The sequence below is a fragment of the Alosa alosa genome, chromosome 11 (assembly GCF_017589495.1).
Source record: "Alosa alosa isolate M-15738 ecotype Scorff River chromosome 11, AALO_Geno_1.1, whole genome shotgun sequence".
NCBI lineage: Eukaryota > Metazoa > Chordata > Actinopteri > Clupeiformes > Clupeidae > Alosa > Alosa alosa.
The window spans coordinates 31,535,201-31,554,686 of NC_063199.1; the positions used below are offsets into that span (position 1 = coordinate 31,535,201).

Consider the following 19,486-nt stretch of genomic DNA (forward strand, 5'->3'; position numbering starts at 1 on the left):
TTTCGATTCTCTGGCAGCTCAAACACAAACAGCTAACAAACCCAAGACACATACACACACACATATGCACACACTCACACACACACACACACACACACACACACACACACACACATTAATAGGGAGGACAGCGATGATGTCCAGCACTGTGATATTTTCGATCCCTGGCAGCACACACAGCTGACAAACCTGAGACACACACACACACACAGACACACACAGACACATGCACGCACACACAGACACACACAGACACACACAGGCACACACAGGTACACATCTACTTTGTATTCCATTCTCTTGTTTTCACAGCATGGAAAAGAGCAATGTCCAATAGATAATATATAGCATGAAGTTGCTAACGAAATCTAGCGATGGATATTTATTTTCAATCCGTGGACACAGCAGTTGTTTCCAAGGCTTGGCTGTGATGTTTAAAGTCCAAAATTAGCCTTTAACAAGTGGCCCAGCATCCTCGGCAGTCTTTTCGGTGAACTTCATCAGCACATTGATTCCCCAGTAAGGCTTTGTTTGAGCCAGAAAAGCGTCACTTGTTTGGTTTTATTGGCACGGTATAACAGACCTGGACAGAGGCAGCAAAATAGCCAAGAGCAGCTGCTACTTCTCTGTCCCCCAAATGGTGTCCCCTCTGCTGGCCTCTTTGCTGCTTTTTGATGTATTAAAACGCGCAGCTACATCGAGTGCTGTCCATGAGATGATTCATCTGCCCACTTGCCTGCATGCCTGTCAATTATCCTGAGTGGTCATTGTTTATCTGAGGATGGCCTAGCCAAACTCCGTTGTCTTTTCAATGATGTCCTTCACAGGGGCTTGACTGGGATGAAGAGGGTTGGGCGGTCAGTGGGGTGAAGCTCTTGTGTTAATACTGTAGGGTCATTTCGGTTTTGCAGCATTTGCAGCACTCGGAGTCTCTTTTGTGCTCTATGTGTGCTGCTGTTGTTCAGCATAATTGTAGTGTGACACTTTTCAGAAGACACACAGGTAAACACATACACACACACACACACAAACAAACAAACAAATAAACAAACAAACAAACACACAAAAAACAAAACAAAAGCACACACTAACAGTCACATTTCTTGGTTTCAAAATGTCAGAATCTGCCTCATATTCTGCGTTGTTTATTTAAGGGCCGTTCACATTGTTTATTGTTTATTCACAGCTGTTCCTCTTTATCCACTAAAGCATCTTTCTCGTTTCCTATTTTCCTCTTCTGTCTGTGTGCCAGCCCTCCTCCTGTCCTTTTCAGGGAGAACCGTATTACTGTCCTGTTTGCTTAACAGAGAGGCCCTGGCAAAGCTGCTTTGTCACAAAGACTTGTTAGTCCTCTAAATAAAGCTACTCTGCAGCAGGTTTGGCGAGAGGGGTGGCTGCAATGGGTTTCATCTGCACCAGCTGGTTTTTCAGCCTATTGCAGTGACAAATGGGCATTGTGTGTGACCTTTGCCTGTGCCTGGTAACTCAAGTGTGTGTGTGTGTGTGTGTGTGTGCCTGTGTGTGCCTGTGTGTGCGTGCGTGCGCGTGTGTGCGCGTGTGTGCCTGTGTGTGCGTGCGTGCGCGTGTGTGCGCGCGTGTGTGTGTGTGTGCGTGTGTGTGTGTTCCCTACCTACAGGAGTGTGGCTTCAGCCACTCGTCGTACCTGCTGGTGTTCAGCGTGCTGTGCTGTCTGGGCATCGCGCTGTGCCTGGTCACCTCGGTGACAGTGGAGTGGACAGGGCTGCGTGTGGCCAAGGAGCTCCACAGCAACCTGCTCAAAACCATCATACTGGCCCCTATGAGGTGTGTGTGTGTGTGTGTGTGTGTGTGTGTGTGTGTGTGTGTGTGAAAAGGAGACAATGAAACAAAAGGGTGGACAGAGAGAGAGAGAGAGAGAGAGTGAGGGAAAGTGGAAGGAGAGAGAATTTTAATGGCATCATCACTTTTCTCAGGCTTTTTGAGACGACTCCGCTTGGAAGCCTCCTGAACAGGTTTTCAACAGATACAAACACCATCGACCAGGTCAGTTATCATCCTGGGCTGTCAGCGTCAACACTAAAGTACTGAGTCTGTAATAAACTGCAGTTTGCACAGCACTTCAGAGACTATACTGTAGATGCAGCAAATGGGAGGCAGCACTGATGCTTGGTGAAAGCCTTTGTTGTTTGGTACTTATTTTAGTCACTGTTTTTCTTATGTATGCATGTCTTTGTTTTGATTGTGTGTGTGTGTGTGTGTGTGTGTGTGTGTGTGTGTGTGTGTGTATGTATGTCTGTGTGTGTGTCTGAGTCTGTGTATGTGTCTGTGTCTGTGTGTGTGCGTATGTTTGTGTGTGTGCGTATCTGTATGTGTGTATGTTTGTGTGTGTGTGTGTGTGTATGTTTGTGTCTGTGTGTGTATGTTTGTGTCTGTGTGTGTGTGTGTGTGTGTGTGTGTGTGTGTGTGTGTGTGTTACAGCACATCCCCGCCACTCTGGAGTGTCTGAGTCGCTCCACGCTGCTGTGTCTCTCTGCTCTGGGCGTCATCTCCTTCGTGACACCCGTCTTTCTCATTGCACTGGTACCCCTGGCCTTCGCCTGCTACTTCTTCCAGAAATACTTCAGAGTGGCCTCCAGGTGGGGTTACACGCGTACACACACACACACACACACACACACACACACACACTGACTCACACATGAACACTTGCACAGATGCATCAAACACACACACACACACACACACACACTGACTCACACATGAACACTTGCACACATGCATAAAACACACACACGCACACACACACACACACATGTATGAATGGAAGGGTGCCAGTTTTTTAGTTGGCCTACATTTTCCCTTTTGTCTGCCTTCTGCATCTTTTATACTGTACAAAAAAATGCCTAAAAGCTCACACTGCTATTTTGGACCAGAGTTGAAAGAAACTGCTAAATAAGTCATGCATAAAGAATAAAGATGCATAATTGGACTCAGGTGGTGAGATATCCACACAAACAAACTCCAACACGCACAGCCACTTAAGTCTTGTCTGTGGGTTTATATGATATACACACTATTACTGTAAGCAGGACTCCAAGTATTTTGAATACACGCGAGCTCATCGTCCTGATAAAGTCCCACATAATTAGTCCTAAATAAGTGATCTATCTATCCAGTAAAGTATCATAATCCAGCCGTCGTTTTAAATGGTTTACAACCAGAGGTTCTCAGTCCTGCTACAAGTAAGCGCTTTCAGATATAACCAAACCATAGTCAAACGGAGGTCCTACCCTTCGGATGATTCAGATATGATGCTAACCTGCGGACCTTATACTGACCTTATACGGACCTATGTGTGAACGACATACACGCACATTACAGAATCTCCGTGTGGTTGTCGAAAGTGAGGGTGGAGTTCATAAGAGGCGAGATATGGCCGCCAGAATATATCGCGACGCTGTCACAGCTGCTGTTTGTTTACAAAGTGTATGCATTATGTAGGCTAAAGAAGAAAAATCTATTGTCGTAGGCTAATACTTGAAGTACTCGCGTAAGTGCGACTTGAAATTGACCTACAGTATTTGTATGTGTGCTTCGAATAAACACATTATCTGTTTTCAACGTTATATAGCAGAATTACTTGGCTATGGAACCCCAAATCTGGTTTGCGTTGGAGAGAGCATGCACAATCTTTATGGTACCAGCCAATTCAGTAGGCTAACTTAAGACTTCAAGGCCATCATATACAACGTTTTTAAGCAACAAACGAAATACTAACAAAACAGTAAAGTGGTTTGTTTTTTCATGGTTTATTTTTCCAAAAGCATCCTCTCCCCATGTGTCTATTGCATTTACGTAAGGAGCTTGGAACAAAGTAGGGTTTTCTGCGTTTTCATTTTCTCTAGGCATATTTATGCTCAACAAATATCAGCTCAGCAGTGAGGTCATGAGAAGGCTATCAATGAACAGAAAACCAACCGTGTTGGCAAACAATTTATTAAATACTCCTGTTATTGTCGTCAACGACGTCGCTGTAGGCTACTGCCTTTTCAGCGCCTTCTGCTTATGATGATTCGGTCTTTTGAATTAGTTTGGCCTTGCGATGCAGTTGTAGGTTACATCAACGTGTGTCTTGCTGTTCCCTTCATGTGTTCTATCACAATGCTGTCTGCCCTCATGGACAGTAGCTCTGTGATGTCTGCATCTTTCCAGGTCGGAGATTTTCTTGACAGCACTATGCCACTCTATCATAAGACTGGCATTTAAGTCAGATTTAACCACATGGACGCATGAAAGAAACGTCACCGACACGCCCTTTCACTAGGTGTGAATTTTAACCGCATGTTCTACGCTTCGTTCAGACACAGCACATTTACATAATGTCCGGAGGAAATACTAGGGGGGGAGTAGTAGAACAACCGGCTAAATTCGGACTTCCATATGACCGGTAATGTCATTCAGATATACGGCCCCACCGTTTAACATCAGCAGAACCTCCGGTCTTACACGTATGTCTGAAAGCGCTTAGTATGTATGTATGTACAGTATGTAGTCCTGCTCTGAACATCTCCAGCCAATCTCATCAATATGCAAACCTGACCAAATTCAGCAAAATCGCTTTGATCACTTTTAACTAGCTACATCAGGTGTGTGTGTGTGTGTGTGTGTGTGGCTAATCAATGATGCCCTTTGATGAGTTTAAACAAAAATGTTTGGTAGTAGTTTGAGTGAGAGCCCCTGGTTTTACGGTCTTTCAGTGACTAAATTGCACCCCGTGTTCCTGTTTCTGGCTATGTCCCACGGGTGCTGTGCTAATGGATGTCGCCTGTGTGTGTGTGTGTGTGTGTGTGTGTGTGTGTGTGTGTTTGTGTCCCTGTGTGTGTGTGTGTATGTGTTTGTGGGTGTGTGCGTGTGTGTGTGTTTGTGTCCCTGTGTGTATGTGTGTGTGTGTGTGTGTGTTTCAGAGACCTGCAGCAGCTGGAGGACTCTACTCAGCTGCCTCTGCTGGCCCATTTCTCTGAGACGGTGGAAGGTCTGACCACCATTCGCGCGTTCAGGTCAGCTCAGGGACGTGGCTACTGCAGAGCCGCTCTCTCACACGCCCTCACAGTCAGCTCCTCCAACTGCAGACAGAGAAATAGGACTCGTTATATAACACACATATACACTCGACGGACCTACATTGGAATCCACTTTACTGTTTCCCACATGCATCTGGAGCAAATGTCAGACAGACAGACAGACATACACACACCTACACCACTCTTTCTCACACACACACACACATTCACTTTGTGTCACAGTGTGGTATTTCCTTTTGCAGATATGAGGCCAGATTCAGGCACAAACTATTGGAGTTTACTGATGCCAACAACATTGCCTCTCTCTTCCTCACCGCAGCCAATCGCTGGCTAGAAGTTCGAATGGTAATCACACAGTTACTCACTGTATTGGACATTACTGTGTGGTCAGCACATGGTTATGTCCATTCAGCACACGGTTCACACGGTAAAGAGTTCAGAGCACTTTATTTTAATGCAAAGAGCTCTGAGAGACGGAGTCTGATCACTGGTTGAAAATAGGCCTCCTGGACTTCATTAATCCTTCACTAATGAAGAATATTAGGTGTTAAGGACTTGTTTAATAGTTAGAGGATTGATCCTTCACTAATGGAGAATATTAGGTGTTAAGGACTTGTTTAATAGTTAGAGAATTATCGCTACATTGACCACGGAAAATATGTTCTTCATTAAAATGGCATTCCACTGAAAAATAAAATGCCTTTGTTGAGTGTCACACAAGTATGTGTGCTTGATGAAAGTGCTTCAGTGGCATTCACAGCGGCACTAGATGAGGGAGTTCTTGCTTGATGAAAGTGCTTCAGTGCCGTTCACAGCGGCACTAGATGAGGGAGTTCTTGCTTGATGAAATTGCTTCAGTGGCGTTCACAGCGGCACTAGATGAGGGAGTTCTTGCTTGTCTCGTAGGAGTACATTGGAGCCTGCATCGTGCTTATAGCTGCTGTGGCCTCCATCACAAACTCCATATACAACCATCTGTCCACGGGGCTGGTAGGACTGGGCCTCACCTATGCACTTATGGTAAGAGTGTGTGTGTGTGTGTGTGTGTGTGTGTGTGTGTGTGTGTGTGTGTGTGTGTGAGTGTGTGTGAGTGTGTGTTTGTGTGTGTGTGTGTGTGTGTGTGTGTGTGTGGGGGGAACCTCCTGGGGAACACCCCGACACGACAAACACATGCACTTTTGAAAAGCTTGAAACGTCCATATGTGTAGCCTAACGCATCTTTTAACTTAGCCAGCCAGTGTTGTAAGAGTTCAACGCTTGTTTTCGTGCAGTAGGCTAGCCTTTTTGATAAGCGATGTCAGGGGTAAGCTGACGTGATTAAGGAGGGCTTTCTGTTCCTGTTTATGTAAAGGTTTAACATAGGCTCAATAATGATAGGCTACACTGCATGTTACAGGCTATATTAACCAAAAGCGCACGTTAAATAGGCGGATCAGATCACGGGCCAGGTATCATTTAATCATAATTCATTTTTGCGGTTTGGGGGGGGGGGGGTTAAAAACATATAGCCCAGGGGCCTCAGGTGGTATTAAGGCGCCCCTGTGTGTGTGTGTGTGTGTGTGTGAGTGAGTGTGTGTTTGTGTGTGTGAGAGTGTGTTTGTGTGTGTGTGTGTGTGTGTGAGTGTGTGTGTGAGTGTGTTTGTGTGTGTGTGTGTGTGTGAGTGTGTGTGTGTGTGTTCCTTTCTGTTGCACTATCACTCTGTTCTGTTGCTGCTCTGACTCATACCCATTTCATAGCGTCAGTTTGCACTGTGCCTGGGTGCTTGTTTAATTCCCCTTGATGCGAGCCCCAGGGTCATCAATACATTTTCTTTTTAGTTTGTCCATCTACAGAATGTGAAGTATAAAAAATTAAAGGAAAGTATGCAAAACATAGTACAGGTACTGGAATTCAGGCTTCTGAATGGTTGGTAATATTGAGGAATAATGTTCTTCTCAGTCTGCCAACACCCTCGATGCCACAGGTGCCTTGCACAAGTGGCTATCAGATGACCAAGTCATGCATGTTCCAAGTTGTGGTATAGCAGTGGTAGCAACTCCTGGAGTGATGGCATGATGTGAATAATTGAAGAGTATATTTAATTCCGATCGATAGCTCATCATATAAATATTTCAGGGGATCAGTTAAGACGTGTACTTCGCCCAGCTGTTTTCATTCAGACATGCTCCTTCGGCCAGCTAAATGAAAGCTGCTTGTTGATCAGGTGTCTAATTACCTGAACTGGATGGTGCGCAACCTGGCGGACATGGAGGTGCAGATGGGCTCGGTCAGGAGGATCAGTGCCCTGCTGAAGACAGAGCCCGAGAGCTACGAGGGGCTCATGTGTGAGTGACACAACTGCCACCTCACTTCCTGTTTACTTCTGAGACGGGTGGGCTTGGTGGGTTTTGTCATTCTAAAAAAGTCACCCCTGCTAACTAACTAGCTTTCTTTTTCTTCTTTTTGTTCTCTTCTCTCCCTCCATCATTATATCTCCCTCCATCATTATATCTCCCTCTCTGTCTCTTTCTCTCCCACCTCTTCCTTTCATTTCCCTGATTTGTTTTTATTTATCTTTGTCCTCTCTCTCCTGTCTCTCTCTTTCCTCTCTCTCCTCTCCTCTCTCTTTCTCTCCTCTCCTCTCTCTTTCTCTCTCTCTCTCTCTTTCTCTCCTCTCTCTTTCTCTCCTCTCCTCTCTCTCTCCTCTCTCTTTCTCTCTCTCTCTCTCTCTCCTCTCCTCTCTGTGGGTGAGCAGCGGCGTCTCAGGTGCCTGACGGCTGGCCCCAGCAGGGGGAGATTCAGATCCAGAACCTGAGCGTGCGTTACGACAGCACCCTCAAGCCCGTCCTCAAGAATGTCAACGCCCACATCAACCCTGGGCAGAAGGTGCCACACCCACACCCGCAGCATCACTATACCAGTGCCCTTCGACTCCTCTTCTCCTTGTCAAGATGTGCTACCTGAGACTCTCTCTCTCTCTCTCTCTCTCTCTCTCACCATTTAATTTTTGAGCCATTTGCATTTATTCATGTGTTATTCCTTGTCGCACACTCTCTCAAGGACACATCTAGAGTTCACCCACCCCACCTCCATCTTGGGTTCCATGGTATCATGGCTATGAGTCAGATGGATGTTATCTGAGCACAAGTGCCATCATATTAATGCTCCCCGTGCTGCTTCCTCCGTAGGTTGGGATCTGTGGCAGAACAGGGAGTGGCAAGTCCTCCTTTTCTCTGGCCTTCTTTCGCATGGTGGACACATTCGAGGGTACAATGAGAACTGCACATATTGTTATTTCATAGACTGTAATATCAGCTTCAAATTATTACACACACACACACACAGACGTATCAAATCCCCCTCTGCGTTCCCCAGGACGCATCATCATTGATGGGATTGACATCGCACAGCTGCCCCTGCAGATGCTGCGCTCCCGTTTCTCCATCATCCTGCAGGACCCCATCCTGTTCAGCGGGACCATACGGTGAGGAGGAGGAAGAGGAGGAGGAGGAGGAGCAGATGGCCCGGCACATCCTCTTATTCCACTGCTTATAATGAGAAATCAGAGTGGCAGGACAGGGACAGTTTTTTTTTTTCGTTCTGGAGTGAACAAGAATGTTCTTTTTGCAAAGATTGAAAGTTTTTTGGGGTGTGCAAAATTGCAAAATGTCACCTCTGACTTCAAGTGTCCTCTGACTTCAAGTGGTGCTTGTGACAAAATCACTGAGCTTCTTTTGAGAACAGATCAAACAAAACAAAACAAAACAAAATGTATACTCTATACCCATAGAACATTTGGTCATTTACCAGCTGTCGTCCCGAGATATGGCAATCGATCGTCAGTGTCAGCTTGTCATGGCTCTTCTCTGTGTAGGTTTAACCTGGACCCAGAGAGCAGGGCATCAGACTGTATGCTGTGGGAGGCCCTGGAGATTGCCCAGCTCAAGTCTGTGGTGAAAACCTTGCCTGGGGGACTTGGTAAGAACTTTATAAACAAATGTATTTGTATGTGTCAAAAACAACCAGAAGGACTCCTTTTTTTGTACACATCTTCTATGTTCTTTTTTTAATAGACACCAAGCAAAAAAGAAAAATCATTTTTATGAACTATTTGTCCATGCCCCCACCATTCTCTTGTAATGTGTCTGAGATTCGTTCTAAGGCATAGATAGATAGATAGATAGATAGATAGATAGATAGATAGATAGATACTTTATTGATCCCCAAGGGGAAATTTAAGCACAGTGGTCAGTGTAGCCTATTTCCTTTTAAAGTGGACTGCAGTGTCATAATGTATTCATATTCTCATTCCCGTGCCATGCCAGACTGCCTTGCATAATTCTCCTGCCTGCTCAAATGGAACAAATGCTTAATGTTTCTGAGCTCAGTGGCAAGTAGAGAGTAAGACTGTCTTTGGTATTTGGAAGTTCTACAAGACCCCGAAGAAACAAAATAATGGATGAATGGACAGCGAAGTGTATAGACAAGAGTTAAACAGACGTGGGAATGGGGAATATCTATCTCATGTGTCTGATGTTTGTGTGTTTTTCAGATGCTATAGTGACGGAGGGTGGGGAGAACTTCAGCCAGGGCCAGCGACAGCTCTTCTGCCTGGCCCGAGCATTTGTACGAAAGACCAGCATCCTTATCATGGATGAGGCCACTGCCTCCATAGACATGGCTACGGTAAGCCAGCTACACCTTTATAGACATGACTATGGTAAGCCAGCTACACCTCTATAGACATCACTATGGTAAGCCAACTACACCTCCATAGACATGGCTATGGTAACCAGCTACACCTCTATAAACATGGCTATGGTAACCAGCTACACCTCTATAGACATGGCTATGGTAAGCCAGCTACACCTCTATAGACATGACTATGGTAAGCCAGCTACACATCCATAGACATCACTACGGTAAGCCAGCTACACCTCCATAGACATGACTATGGTAAGCCAAGCCAGCTACACATCCATAGACATGACCATGGTAAGCCAACTACACCTCCATAGACATCACTACGGTAAGCCAGCTACACCTCCATAGACATCACTATGGTAAGCCAGCTACACCTCCATAGACATCACTATGGTAAGCCAGCTACATCTGTGCAGACATGACTAAGCCAGCTACACATCCAAAGCCATGGCTACAGTAAGTCAACTATGCCCCCATAGAAATTTTTATGATAAGTAGGTCTGTGTAATTATTTGAAATTCAGTTTAATTGATTTCAGTTTCGATGACTCCCAACTATTATGAAAACAACAAAGTTGAGATATAACAATTACTTTGCCACATTCTATTTTGCAATGATGCTCTCACTGTGTTATAAGTCAATTTATAAATGTAGAGCACCCTTTGCTTTAGAGTGGTAACTATTATATACTTTTTATTATTTTGTTTTTCAGTTATTTTGTACGTTTAGAAATATGGATGGTATAATAATTCAGAATAATAATTCTGTCAAATAATCATGATCTCAATACTGACCACAATGATCGTGAATATGATTTATGCCATAATCAATCGGCCCTAATGGTAAGTCATCTATGCCTCTGTACAGTAGACATAGCTACAGAAAGCGAGTCAGCAAGTCCCCTGGCAGAAAAGCACTCCATTACAGTAATACTTTGCCCAGGCACAGCACACCCAAGCCCATGCGTAGTCAGGGTGGGTTGTCACAAAGAGGAACCCCTCATGATCATTGGTGACCAGTGAAGCGTGGGAGCTGGATATACCACATCAGCCTTACAGGCGGGTTAATGGAGCAAACACCTCTGAATCTCTGAAAAAAACAGTATTTGCCATGTACTGTACGTAGTTCTGTGATTATGAGCCATATCTTTGTTTCCTTGGCTGCAGGAGAGCATTCTACAGAAAGTGGTGATGACAGCTTTCGCTGATAGGACGGTGGTAACCATAGCGGTGGGTATCTAATAAAAACAAAAAAAAAACATAGACGTATCAAACACATACTGGCTTATCAGCTTGCAATGTTTGATCAACATTGCCTACTTAAGAAAAAAATGTATTACGAATTTGATAGTCAATTCGCAAATATAGACAATATCATTGCATAGTCTATTATTATTGCTGTAATTATACAGTATACAACTTTGTCTTCTGACATTAACTGCAGTCACTGCTCACTACTATTCCAGTCACATTCGTCAAGCATCTGAGATTTGTCAGAATCCCAAGAACTTGCTCGATACTGTTATAGTTGGACATCACTGTTTTGCTAAACAACTACATTTGATAGAATATCAATGAATCTTGTTTGAAGTGTGTGTGTGTGTGTGTGTATGTGTATGTGTTTGTGTGTGTGTGTGTGTGTGTGTGTGTGTGTGTGCGTGAGCACAGCATGCAATTGGATATGTGTAACAAACAGATTTTCTACTTTTGATTTTGTGTCTCTTTGATGCATCCTCTGCAGCATCGCGTACACACGATCTTGAAAGCTGACCTGGTTATCGTCATGAAACGAGGAATCATTCTGGAGCATGACAAGCCAGAGGTCCTGCTCGAGCAGGAGGACAGCGTCTTTGCCTCGTTTGTCAAGGCAGACAAATAAGAACAAGGAGGAAGACAAAGACAGAATCAAGGACCTTCAAAGTGCAATTGCATCATGGACTACTACTGTTTCTGTTTTTTGTTGTTGTTGTTTTTTTTTTATCATGCATCATATTTGTAAATAAGATTATACTTCTTTATTAATAAAAAAGTAATTTTCATTTTAAATCATATATTTTTTAAGAATGGGTACTGTCGTACTGTTGAATAACGTTAGGGGACACTCCCAGTGGGAGGAGATGAAATATATCTATTACACAAGTATTCTGATATGTTTGACATATATTCATATTGACAGATGGTCATATGGGTCATAATGTATACTAATCGTGGCAAAAATTAAGCAATTCCATTTACAGTCTAATGTATGCGCATAGCTATCTAGTGGTGTAACTATTATGGACAAGTGTTGACATGCATTGGACGAATCATTGGATTTGATAAAGCTAGCATACTGCCAGGATTACAAAAACCACAGGAGCTATGTCAACTGTATGCAATAATGACAAATATTAGGTGGACCAATTTTGATTCAACTTGGACAGCACAAACACATTAAAGGGAAACTCAAACTGAACTGTCTATTCAAGATTCTTATTATCTCATTAGAATGCAAATATTTTATTGGGTTTTGCGAGTGTTATTTATTGACATGAGCAGTTGAGGAATTTCAATTTGTATGTTATTACCGGTAGCCTATGTTTGTTAGTTTAAAAATGATCCAAATAGCCTGTGAATCGTGTTGTTTGTCTGACTGTTGCAAAGTGGGCTAATGCTGATGAATAAGACTATCCTTTCACGGTAGCCCCCAGCATTGGATAGAGCAGTGTTTCCTCTCTCCAGACAACTATCTTTGGTTTATGACACAGGCATACGCGTGCCCTTAAATGAATGGGAATGGAATGCCTTGTTCGGCAAATGACAGTGGCAGGACCAGGAACGAAATATCCGATTGCAATGTGATTGGCGTCGGCAGCTGGGGCGCCCAAAGTGGATGCTATCCTTGGAGCTCACTTCCGCTGCTTCAGTGCCGGGGGTGTGAGAGGCGCACATAGTCTTTGAGAATAGATTATAACACTTGCCCTGGATGTGCGTGTGTATGAAAGCAAATGGATTCCGTGTGACTATTCTGTACGTGAAGGGGACCAAGCACTGAAGAAGAGTTGCTGGTGCCATAGCATGGAAGAGCAATGTTGTCAAGGAAAGGACTTATTCCCGATGATTTTTTGCTGACTCGTTTAGCAGAGGATGTTTTGCAGCCAAAATTCAAAGCGGTACAGAGAAAAGCTCGCTTCGTCGCCAAGAACGGAACTTGCAACGTAGCCCACACGAACATTCGCGAACAAGGACGATTTCTTCAGGACGTCTTTACTACATTGGTCGATTTAAAATGGCTACATACACTCGTTATATTTACAATGTCCTTTCTTTGCAGTTGGTTTTTGTTTGGCATGATCTGGTGGCTTATAGCGTTCGCGCATGGGGACCTTGACCAGCAAAAAGAAGACTTCGTCCCGTGCGTGACGGACATCCATTCCTTCTCCTCTGCCTTCCTCTTCTCCATCGAGGTACAGGTGACCATTGGTTTCGGTGGACGAATGATCACCGACGAATGTGTGTCAGCCATCATCATATTACTCGTTCAGAATATTGTGGGACTGGTTATCAACGCCATCATGCTTGGCTGCATTTTTATGAAAACAGCCCAAGCCAAGAGACGTGCGGAGACGTTGATCTTTAGCAAACATGCGGTGATTACTCTTCGCAATGGCAAATTGTGCTTCATGGTACGCATCGGAGATCTCCGCAAGAGCATGATCATCAGTGCGACTGTCAGAATGCAGGTGGTGAGGAAGACTACCACCAACGAGGGAGAGATAGTTCCTTTGGACCAGATAGACATCCATATGGACAACCCTGTAGGGACGAATGGCATTTTCCTCGTGTCACCACTCGTGATTAGCCATGTAATTGACAAAAACAGTCCTTTGTACGAACTGTCAGCGTTTGACTTACAAAATGATAATATTGAAGTAATAGTCGTGCTGGAGGGCGTTGTGGAAACCACGGGCATCACGACCCAGGCCCGGACGTCTTACCTGTCCGACGAGATTTTGTGGGGGAAACGCTTTGTGCCCGCAGTGAATGAGGAGGATGGGATTTATTCGGTGGACTACTCAAAATTTGGGAACACAGCTAAAGTACCTACTCCGGTCTGCAGTGCGAAACAGCTTGAGGAGGGGGGAGGCATGGCGCTTTTTAAACTCCAGGAGTCCACTCATCCCAAGGCGTCTGTAAGAAGACGACGCGTCAAACAGTCCAGCCTCAGTCAGGACAACCCAACTCAACAATCAACGGGTCAAGAGGAGGACCAGGCACAGTCAACTGTCCAAAGTACAGACCTACTCACTCAGGCGGAAATATAAGGTGTAGACTACTTGACAGAAACAGCTTTATTTTGCAATAACTATTTTATATCAACGTTTGCACGCGCGTGTCCAACATACCTTGAATGCACTAGAGATGATGTTCTTACATCCGTCTTCCGAATGTTTCCTGAAGTCGAACTGAATGCATGTATTCACTTCTTAGGTTACTATAAAGGACTTTAAGCACATATGCAATGCCATGGGTAGAAGATATGTAGGAGACCACCACAAGCCCTGCGGAGGCTAAGTGGTGATTTTCCTTGTTGATCATAGATTTAAAGGAGGGAGTATTAAAGGTGAATGAGTATTTATATTTTCCTGTGTGGCTTGTTTTACTTGTGTTGAGCAGCTGCAACAGCTTGTCAGTAAAACATCAGTGAAAGCACCTGACCATGATGGTCCTTTTCTTTACTTAGTGAGTACTAACACTTAGTCCAGTGGACAGAAAGGTGAACCCGGTAATGTTGAGTACACCAAAGTTTTATGATGGAAATATATAGTATGGGTTCCCAGCATGCAGAAACTGCCGGATGCTAATTTGCAAATTTGTGTAATTAAGCTAATTAGCATAAATTAGCATAATCACCTATATTGATCATATTATAAGAGCTGCTTGGCCAAAATGGACAATGTTAGTATGTGTTTAGGGGTTACTAGAGATGCTGAGTCCATATCTGACATTTTCAAGATTCAAAATCACTATTTAAACTTGGTTTGGTCACGTTTTTACTCTCATTAAGCTGATTTTGCTGAGTTTTTGGGGGCGATTTATACGGATTTTTGGAGGATAAAAATGTTCAGTGTTTAGGAATAATTTGGATCCTCAAGTTATTGCTGAATTCCACAATAATTTTGGAAATAACTATTCACTGGCCCTCTGCTGTGACTCACAATTGAGTAACAAAGGGAAGAACTAGCCTCTACTACTCCTCACTGTCCTCATCCGTTGTCCTGTCGTCATCTTCTCCAGACTCTTCATCCCTGTCCTTCTGCTGTTTTTGCTGTGTAAATATATTGCCACATGTAACATCACTGCCTTTGCAGAAACAATAATTAGTACAGGCCAGGTCTGCAGCTGCACAGCTGCACTTTCCAGATACATGTATACACAGTTTTAACCCAGCTTTGCAGCTACAGCTGATAACATTAACAAATCAGGAGGAGCAACAGGACTTGAATCGAGGGTGGGCAAGTTCCTCTCCTTTCTTCATACCTGTCTTCTAACTCCCTCCAAACACGGTGATATCCACAGCCGGTGGATCAGAACGGTCTGCTGCTTTCCAAAGCAGCACCTGTAGATGGGCACGTTTTCCATGGAGGAGCAAGTTGCGTTCTGTAGGAGACAGTGTCTTCAGTGCTGGAGGAGCCGGGAGTGGGAGACCTCACCGCCAGGGATGAATTACTGCACTGGCTACCGGGCCCGGCCCAGGGGCCCAAGGGGTCAGGGGGCCCTGAAGCCCAAGCCTTTGCATGAAATCATTGCCTCAATATCAACACATCAGGATGTAGGCTATGAATCTGATTGAATTTAGTATTGGCCATCCCCAAAATGCACCAGAATACAGGAAATCACATCAAACAAATTAAAACATTTCTGAGGAAGGACCCCCAAACCCCCCTTCCACATATGCGACAATTAATGGGGGGCCCTTAATACATCTGGACCCAGGGGCCCAAAAGTATAATCCATAATCCATAATCCGTCCATGCTCACCGCTAGGTGGAGGCCCAAGCAAAAGGATCCGAAGAGAACCCTTGTAAGGGGTACTAAAAAGCTTACAGAGGCCTTCAGTAGAAGCCGCAGGGAGGAGACCAGTCCGTCGCCTGGGCCTAGCTACGGGAGAAATGCTTGCCTGAAGAGGGTTTTGATGCAGTGGCCATGGGAGAAGGATCCCTCTTTGACTGGGAGAGCTGCCTTGGAAAATAAGGTAGTGATGCCGGCCTGGGCGCTGACTTCACCGAGAGAAGACTTTGAGCCCCTGCCTCCACCGGGCGGCTTTAGGCTGGAGTTGGCGGTGGCCCTGGCTACGGAGCAGAGCAGAGGTGGAGCGGCAAGGAGGTGGTGCCTTGAGGACGAACAGTTGGTGGAGCCTGTTCGAGTCGGCCTGTTCGTCGGTGCTCTTTAGAAAAATAAGGGGGGAAAAAAGTTTGTTGTGTGAAATCCGATGGCACGAGCCAGAGAGAAGGTCTAGGCCTTTCGCGCGACTGTGGCGGAGTGGAGTGGCCGGAACAGTGGAGGACAGCTCTGCGACAAGGCAGCAGAGGAGGGACGCCAACGTCGGTAGCTGTAGCCTGATTGGGCAGCGTGGTCCGGCTGCGATGGAACTGGAGTCTGCTGTCCCGACTGGCGAGACGATGGAGCGGAACGTCGGAGGTGCGGTGCCAGTTACGGTGCTCAGCGCCGGGGAGTCTGTGGCAGTGGAGGCTAGGCCCCGCCAGGTGTTGGAGGAATGTTGCGATTTGAGATTCCCACGATGTTTCGCGCTGGGGATTCTGGGAGAACTGAATGATCATCTCAATCTTTGATCATCTACCAATGTTTCCCAAAAGGCTTGTCCCAAGGAGAACAGTATTACCTTAAACACACATGAGGAAACTGAACAGTCCAATCAGTCCAATGCTACTTTGTTTACAATATTTCCAGGCTTCAACCAGACAGCTGAATGTGGTAGAGTTGTAATAGAAATAGTAGGCCTAAGCTATAGGCTAATCTGCATAAAGTGTGCTGTCATAAATATCAGACATTCAGTATTCTCTCTTTTTATATCAGGATATAAAATAATACAGATATATTACATTGTAATCCTCTGGTGTTCTAAGCTATAGGCTATTGAAATGTCTAGCCCCTCCAAAAAAAAGAAAAATCAAGGTTCGTATCAAACCGTGGGTCAAAAATCGTGACACGAATCGATTTGTTAGGGTGGTGTATCGTTACAGCCCTACTGTATATCGCTACAGCCCTATCCTCCAAAAATCTGTCTAAATTGTACCAAAAAACTCAGCAAAATCAGCTTAATGAGAGTAAAATGTGACCAAACATTTAAATAGTTAATTTGTTAAATAGTGATTTTGAATCTTGGAAATGTCAGATATGGACTCAGCATCTCCAGTAACCCATAAAAACATACTAACATTGTCCATTTTGGCCAAGCAGCTCTTATAATATCAGGGTATATACAGAAATTCTTAAGTTGAATTTAATACCTTTTAATACATTTTTTAATACCTTCACAATATTGTTTAATACCAACACGACTTCGAGCTGCAACTAGCGGCAACCTTTAGAAATTCAGTGTTGGGGGTAACTAATTATAAAGTAACAGATTACTGTCAGAAAGTGTAGCAATGCTTACAATTCAAATCAAGTATCAATTATTAGAGTTACTGGATACTTTGTTCCTTTTTTGCTTCAATAAAAACACTGGCCTTTACACAATTATTTGTTATTTAATCCTAACCCAAGATAAAATTTCATTGTTATGTGTAGGAAGAGCACACACCACTTCTCCAGCACTACACTCTTTCTTTAACTATCATTCTATCTCAATCAAGACAAAATGACATATGAAAATCAGAAAAGGTATACTGGACTTTCTTCTAAAAAAGGCCCACACCACACATGAGTACACAACACACACACCCTTGCTGTCTCATATAATTTGCCAGTCAAGGTATCACGTTCAAAAATAGGCTGTCACATTTTACAAAAATACTAATTATTAATTGGGTGCTGCTGGAGAATGTGGGCCCCGTGTGATAAAATACTTTTGGGCCTGCATGCTCCCTGTGACAAAATATTTGAAAAATAACCCCTTAAATGGTGACTTCTGGGGGCAAGTCTATTGGGACTTTGATCTCATCACACATCAAGGGAGTAACCCTATAGCTCCTGAGCAAGCTTTGAATAATGTAAAGGTAACACCTGTTAAACTAACCTTAACATGACATTTACTGAGGGTAGAAAATGTTAAATCGTATAGCCTAAACCTTATCTTATAGCCTAAACAAAGCAACACTTGTCAGGCCTATATTTAACCTCTATTCTGTAGTCAAGGCAGGGGTAGCTCATTGCAAATAACCCCTTATAACATGTGCATATGTTTACATGTTATATTCTTGTTTTTTCCCCTTTCATTTAATTATATATTTGTTTGAATGAAAAGGCCTTCTGCCTTTATGGGGACTTTTAATTTGAAAATGGGTTATTGTGATACTGTGTGTAGGCTAGGCCTAGTTTAGGCTATGTCTGCTGCTCTTACAGCCTGTGTCATTGAAAACGCGATGGCGGAAATGATTCCCTTTTTGTTTTGATGACAATGACAGCTGGTAGCGTAGACATACTGATAGCTTCAATGACTCATATTTATGTGGAGACAGTAGCCCTACATGGCCGATGAGCCAGGCAGTCTTCCACCTCTGATTACGTCCGCCCATTCTTGTTTGCTGGCTAGTAGACTCCAGAGTGGTGGAAAACGGCTCTGGTAGACTCCATGTGACCTGACGGCATTCACTCCCATCCAGGGGCATTTATTGTCTTTTTACAGACGTGGCAATAAGCCTCTTGGCTGTTGCCAACTAGCCTAAGCCAGTCTTTGAATCTCGAGTCCTCTAACCAAATGTCCGAAAAAATAAAATGTCCCATGACATCGTCAATGGTAGCGAACTTTTGGCAACAAGTTTAGGCAGTAAGCCAGCCCTATATCCAGTTTGAGCATAGCCTAGAGTTTGAGGGGGCGCTAAAAGTTTTTACCGCGAACGCACACTGACATATCGCTCAGGTCCTACTCGCACATATAATTAATATAATATAAATAAATTCACGCGAATTTTAGGAGATAGGCCTGCACTTAACACAAATGGAAAACATCATAGTGGTTCGAAAATGTAATACCTCGTCAGATGACGTTTATTACTTTAATACTTTTAAATTGCCTTAAATTTGGCTAATTTAATTTACTACATTTTAATACTTTTTACAACCCCGCGGACACCCTGAATATGATCAATATAGGCTATTATGCTTATTAGCTCAATTACACAAATTGCCCAACAAATGCAAATTAGCATCCGGCAGTTTCTGCATGCTGGGAACCCATACTATATATTTCCATCATAAAACGTTGGTGTACTCAACATTTCCGGGTCCACAATGGGGCTCTATGGGCTGTCCACCGGACTAACTTCAAGGTCTCATTTCATTAAACAGCCATGCTTTGGCACATGTTTGGCACAGAATCACCCCTCTGTCAAAAAAAAGGTCCAAAACATGGGAAAGTGAATTGTAATCTCATTACAATAGCTAATTGAAGTTATCCAAGACACATGGTGCATTGAAAAGTTGACAGTTTGTCCAAATAAAATCACAATAGATGTTCATATCTGAGAAAAATGCTGCAGGAGTCAAGTGGTATTTTTGTCTTTTATTAGATTATAATT

General features: G+C 43.9%; 2 protein-coding genes across 2 annotated transcripts in view; both read left to right on the forward strand.

Annotated features, from left to right (window-relative positions):
- abcc8 (ATP-binding cassette, sub-family C (CFTR/MRP), member 8) overlaps window positions 1–12,198 on the forward strand; it is a 77,241-nt gene extending 65,043 nt beyond the window's left edge. Inside the window, 14 exon segments of the mRNA XM_048256156.1 lie at window positions 1,637–1,803; window positions 1,953–2,022; window positions 2,458–2,615; window positions 4,944–5,036; window positions 5,303–5,405; window positions 5,967–6,080; window positions 7,265–7,385; window positions 7,796–7,926; window positions 8,229–8,307; window positions 8,416–8,524; window positions 8,915–9,018; window positions 9,593–9,726; window positions 10,911–10,973; window positions 11,485–12,198. Of these exon segments, the coding sequence (XP_048112113.1) occupies window positions 1,637–1,803; window positions 1,953–2,022; window positions 2,458–2,615; window positions 4,944–5,036; window positions 5,303–5,405; window positions 5,967–6,080; window positions 7,265–7,385; window positions 7,796–7,926; window positions 8,229–8,307; window positions 8,416–8,524; window positions 8,915–9,018; window positions 9,593–9,726; window positions 10,911–10,973; window positions 11,485–11,622 (1,584 nt within the window). The 3' untranslated portion in view covers window positions 11,623–12,198.
- A 112-nt stretch (window positions 12,199–12,310) lies between these two features.
- Window positions 12,311–14,440, forward strand: kcnj11 (potassium inwardly rectifying channel subfamily J member 11). The gene has a single exon (XM_048256515.1). It carries the CDS (start codon window positions 12,812–12,814, stop codon window positions 14,045–14,047), a length of 1,236 nt encoding a protein of 411 aa, XP_048112472.1. The 5' UTR covers window positions 12,311–12,811; the 3' UTR covers window positions 14,048–14,440.
- Window positions 14,441–19,486: the final 5,046 nt, after the last annotated feature.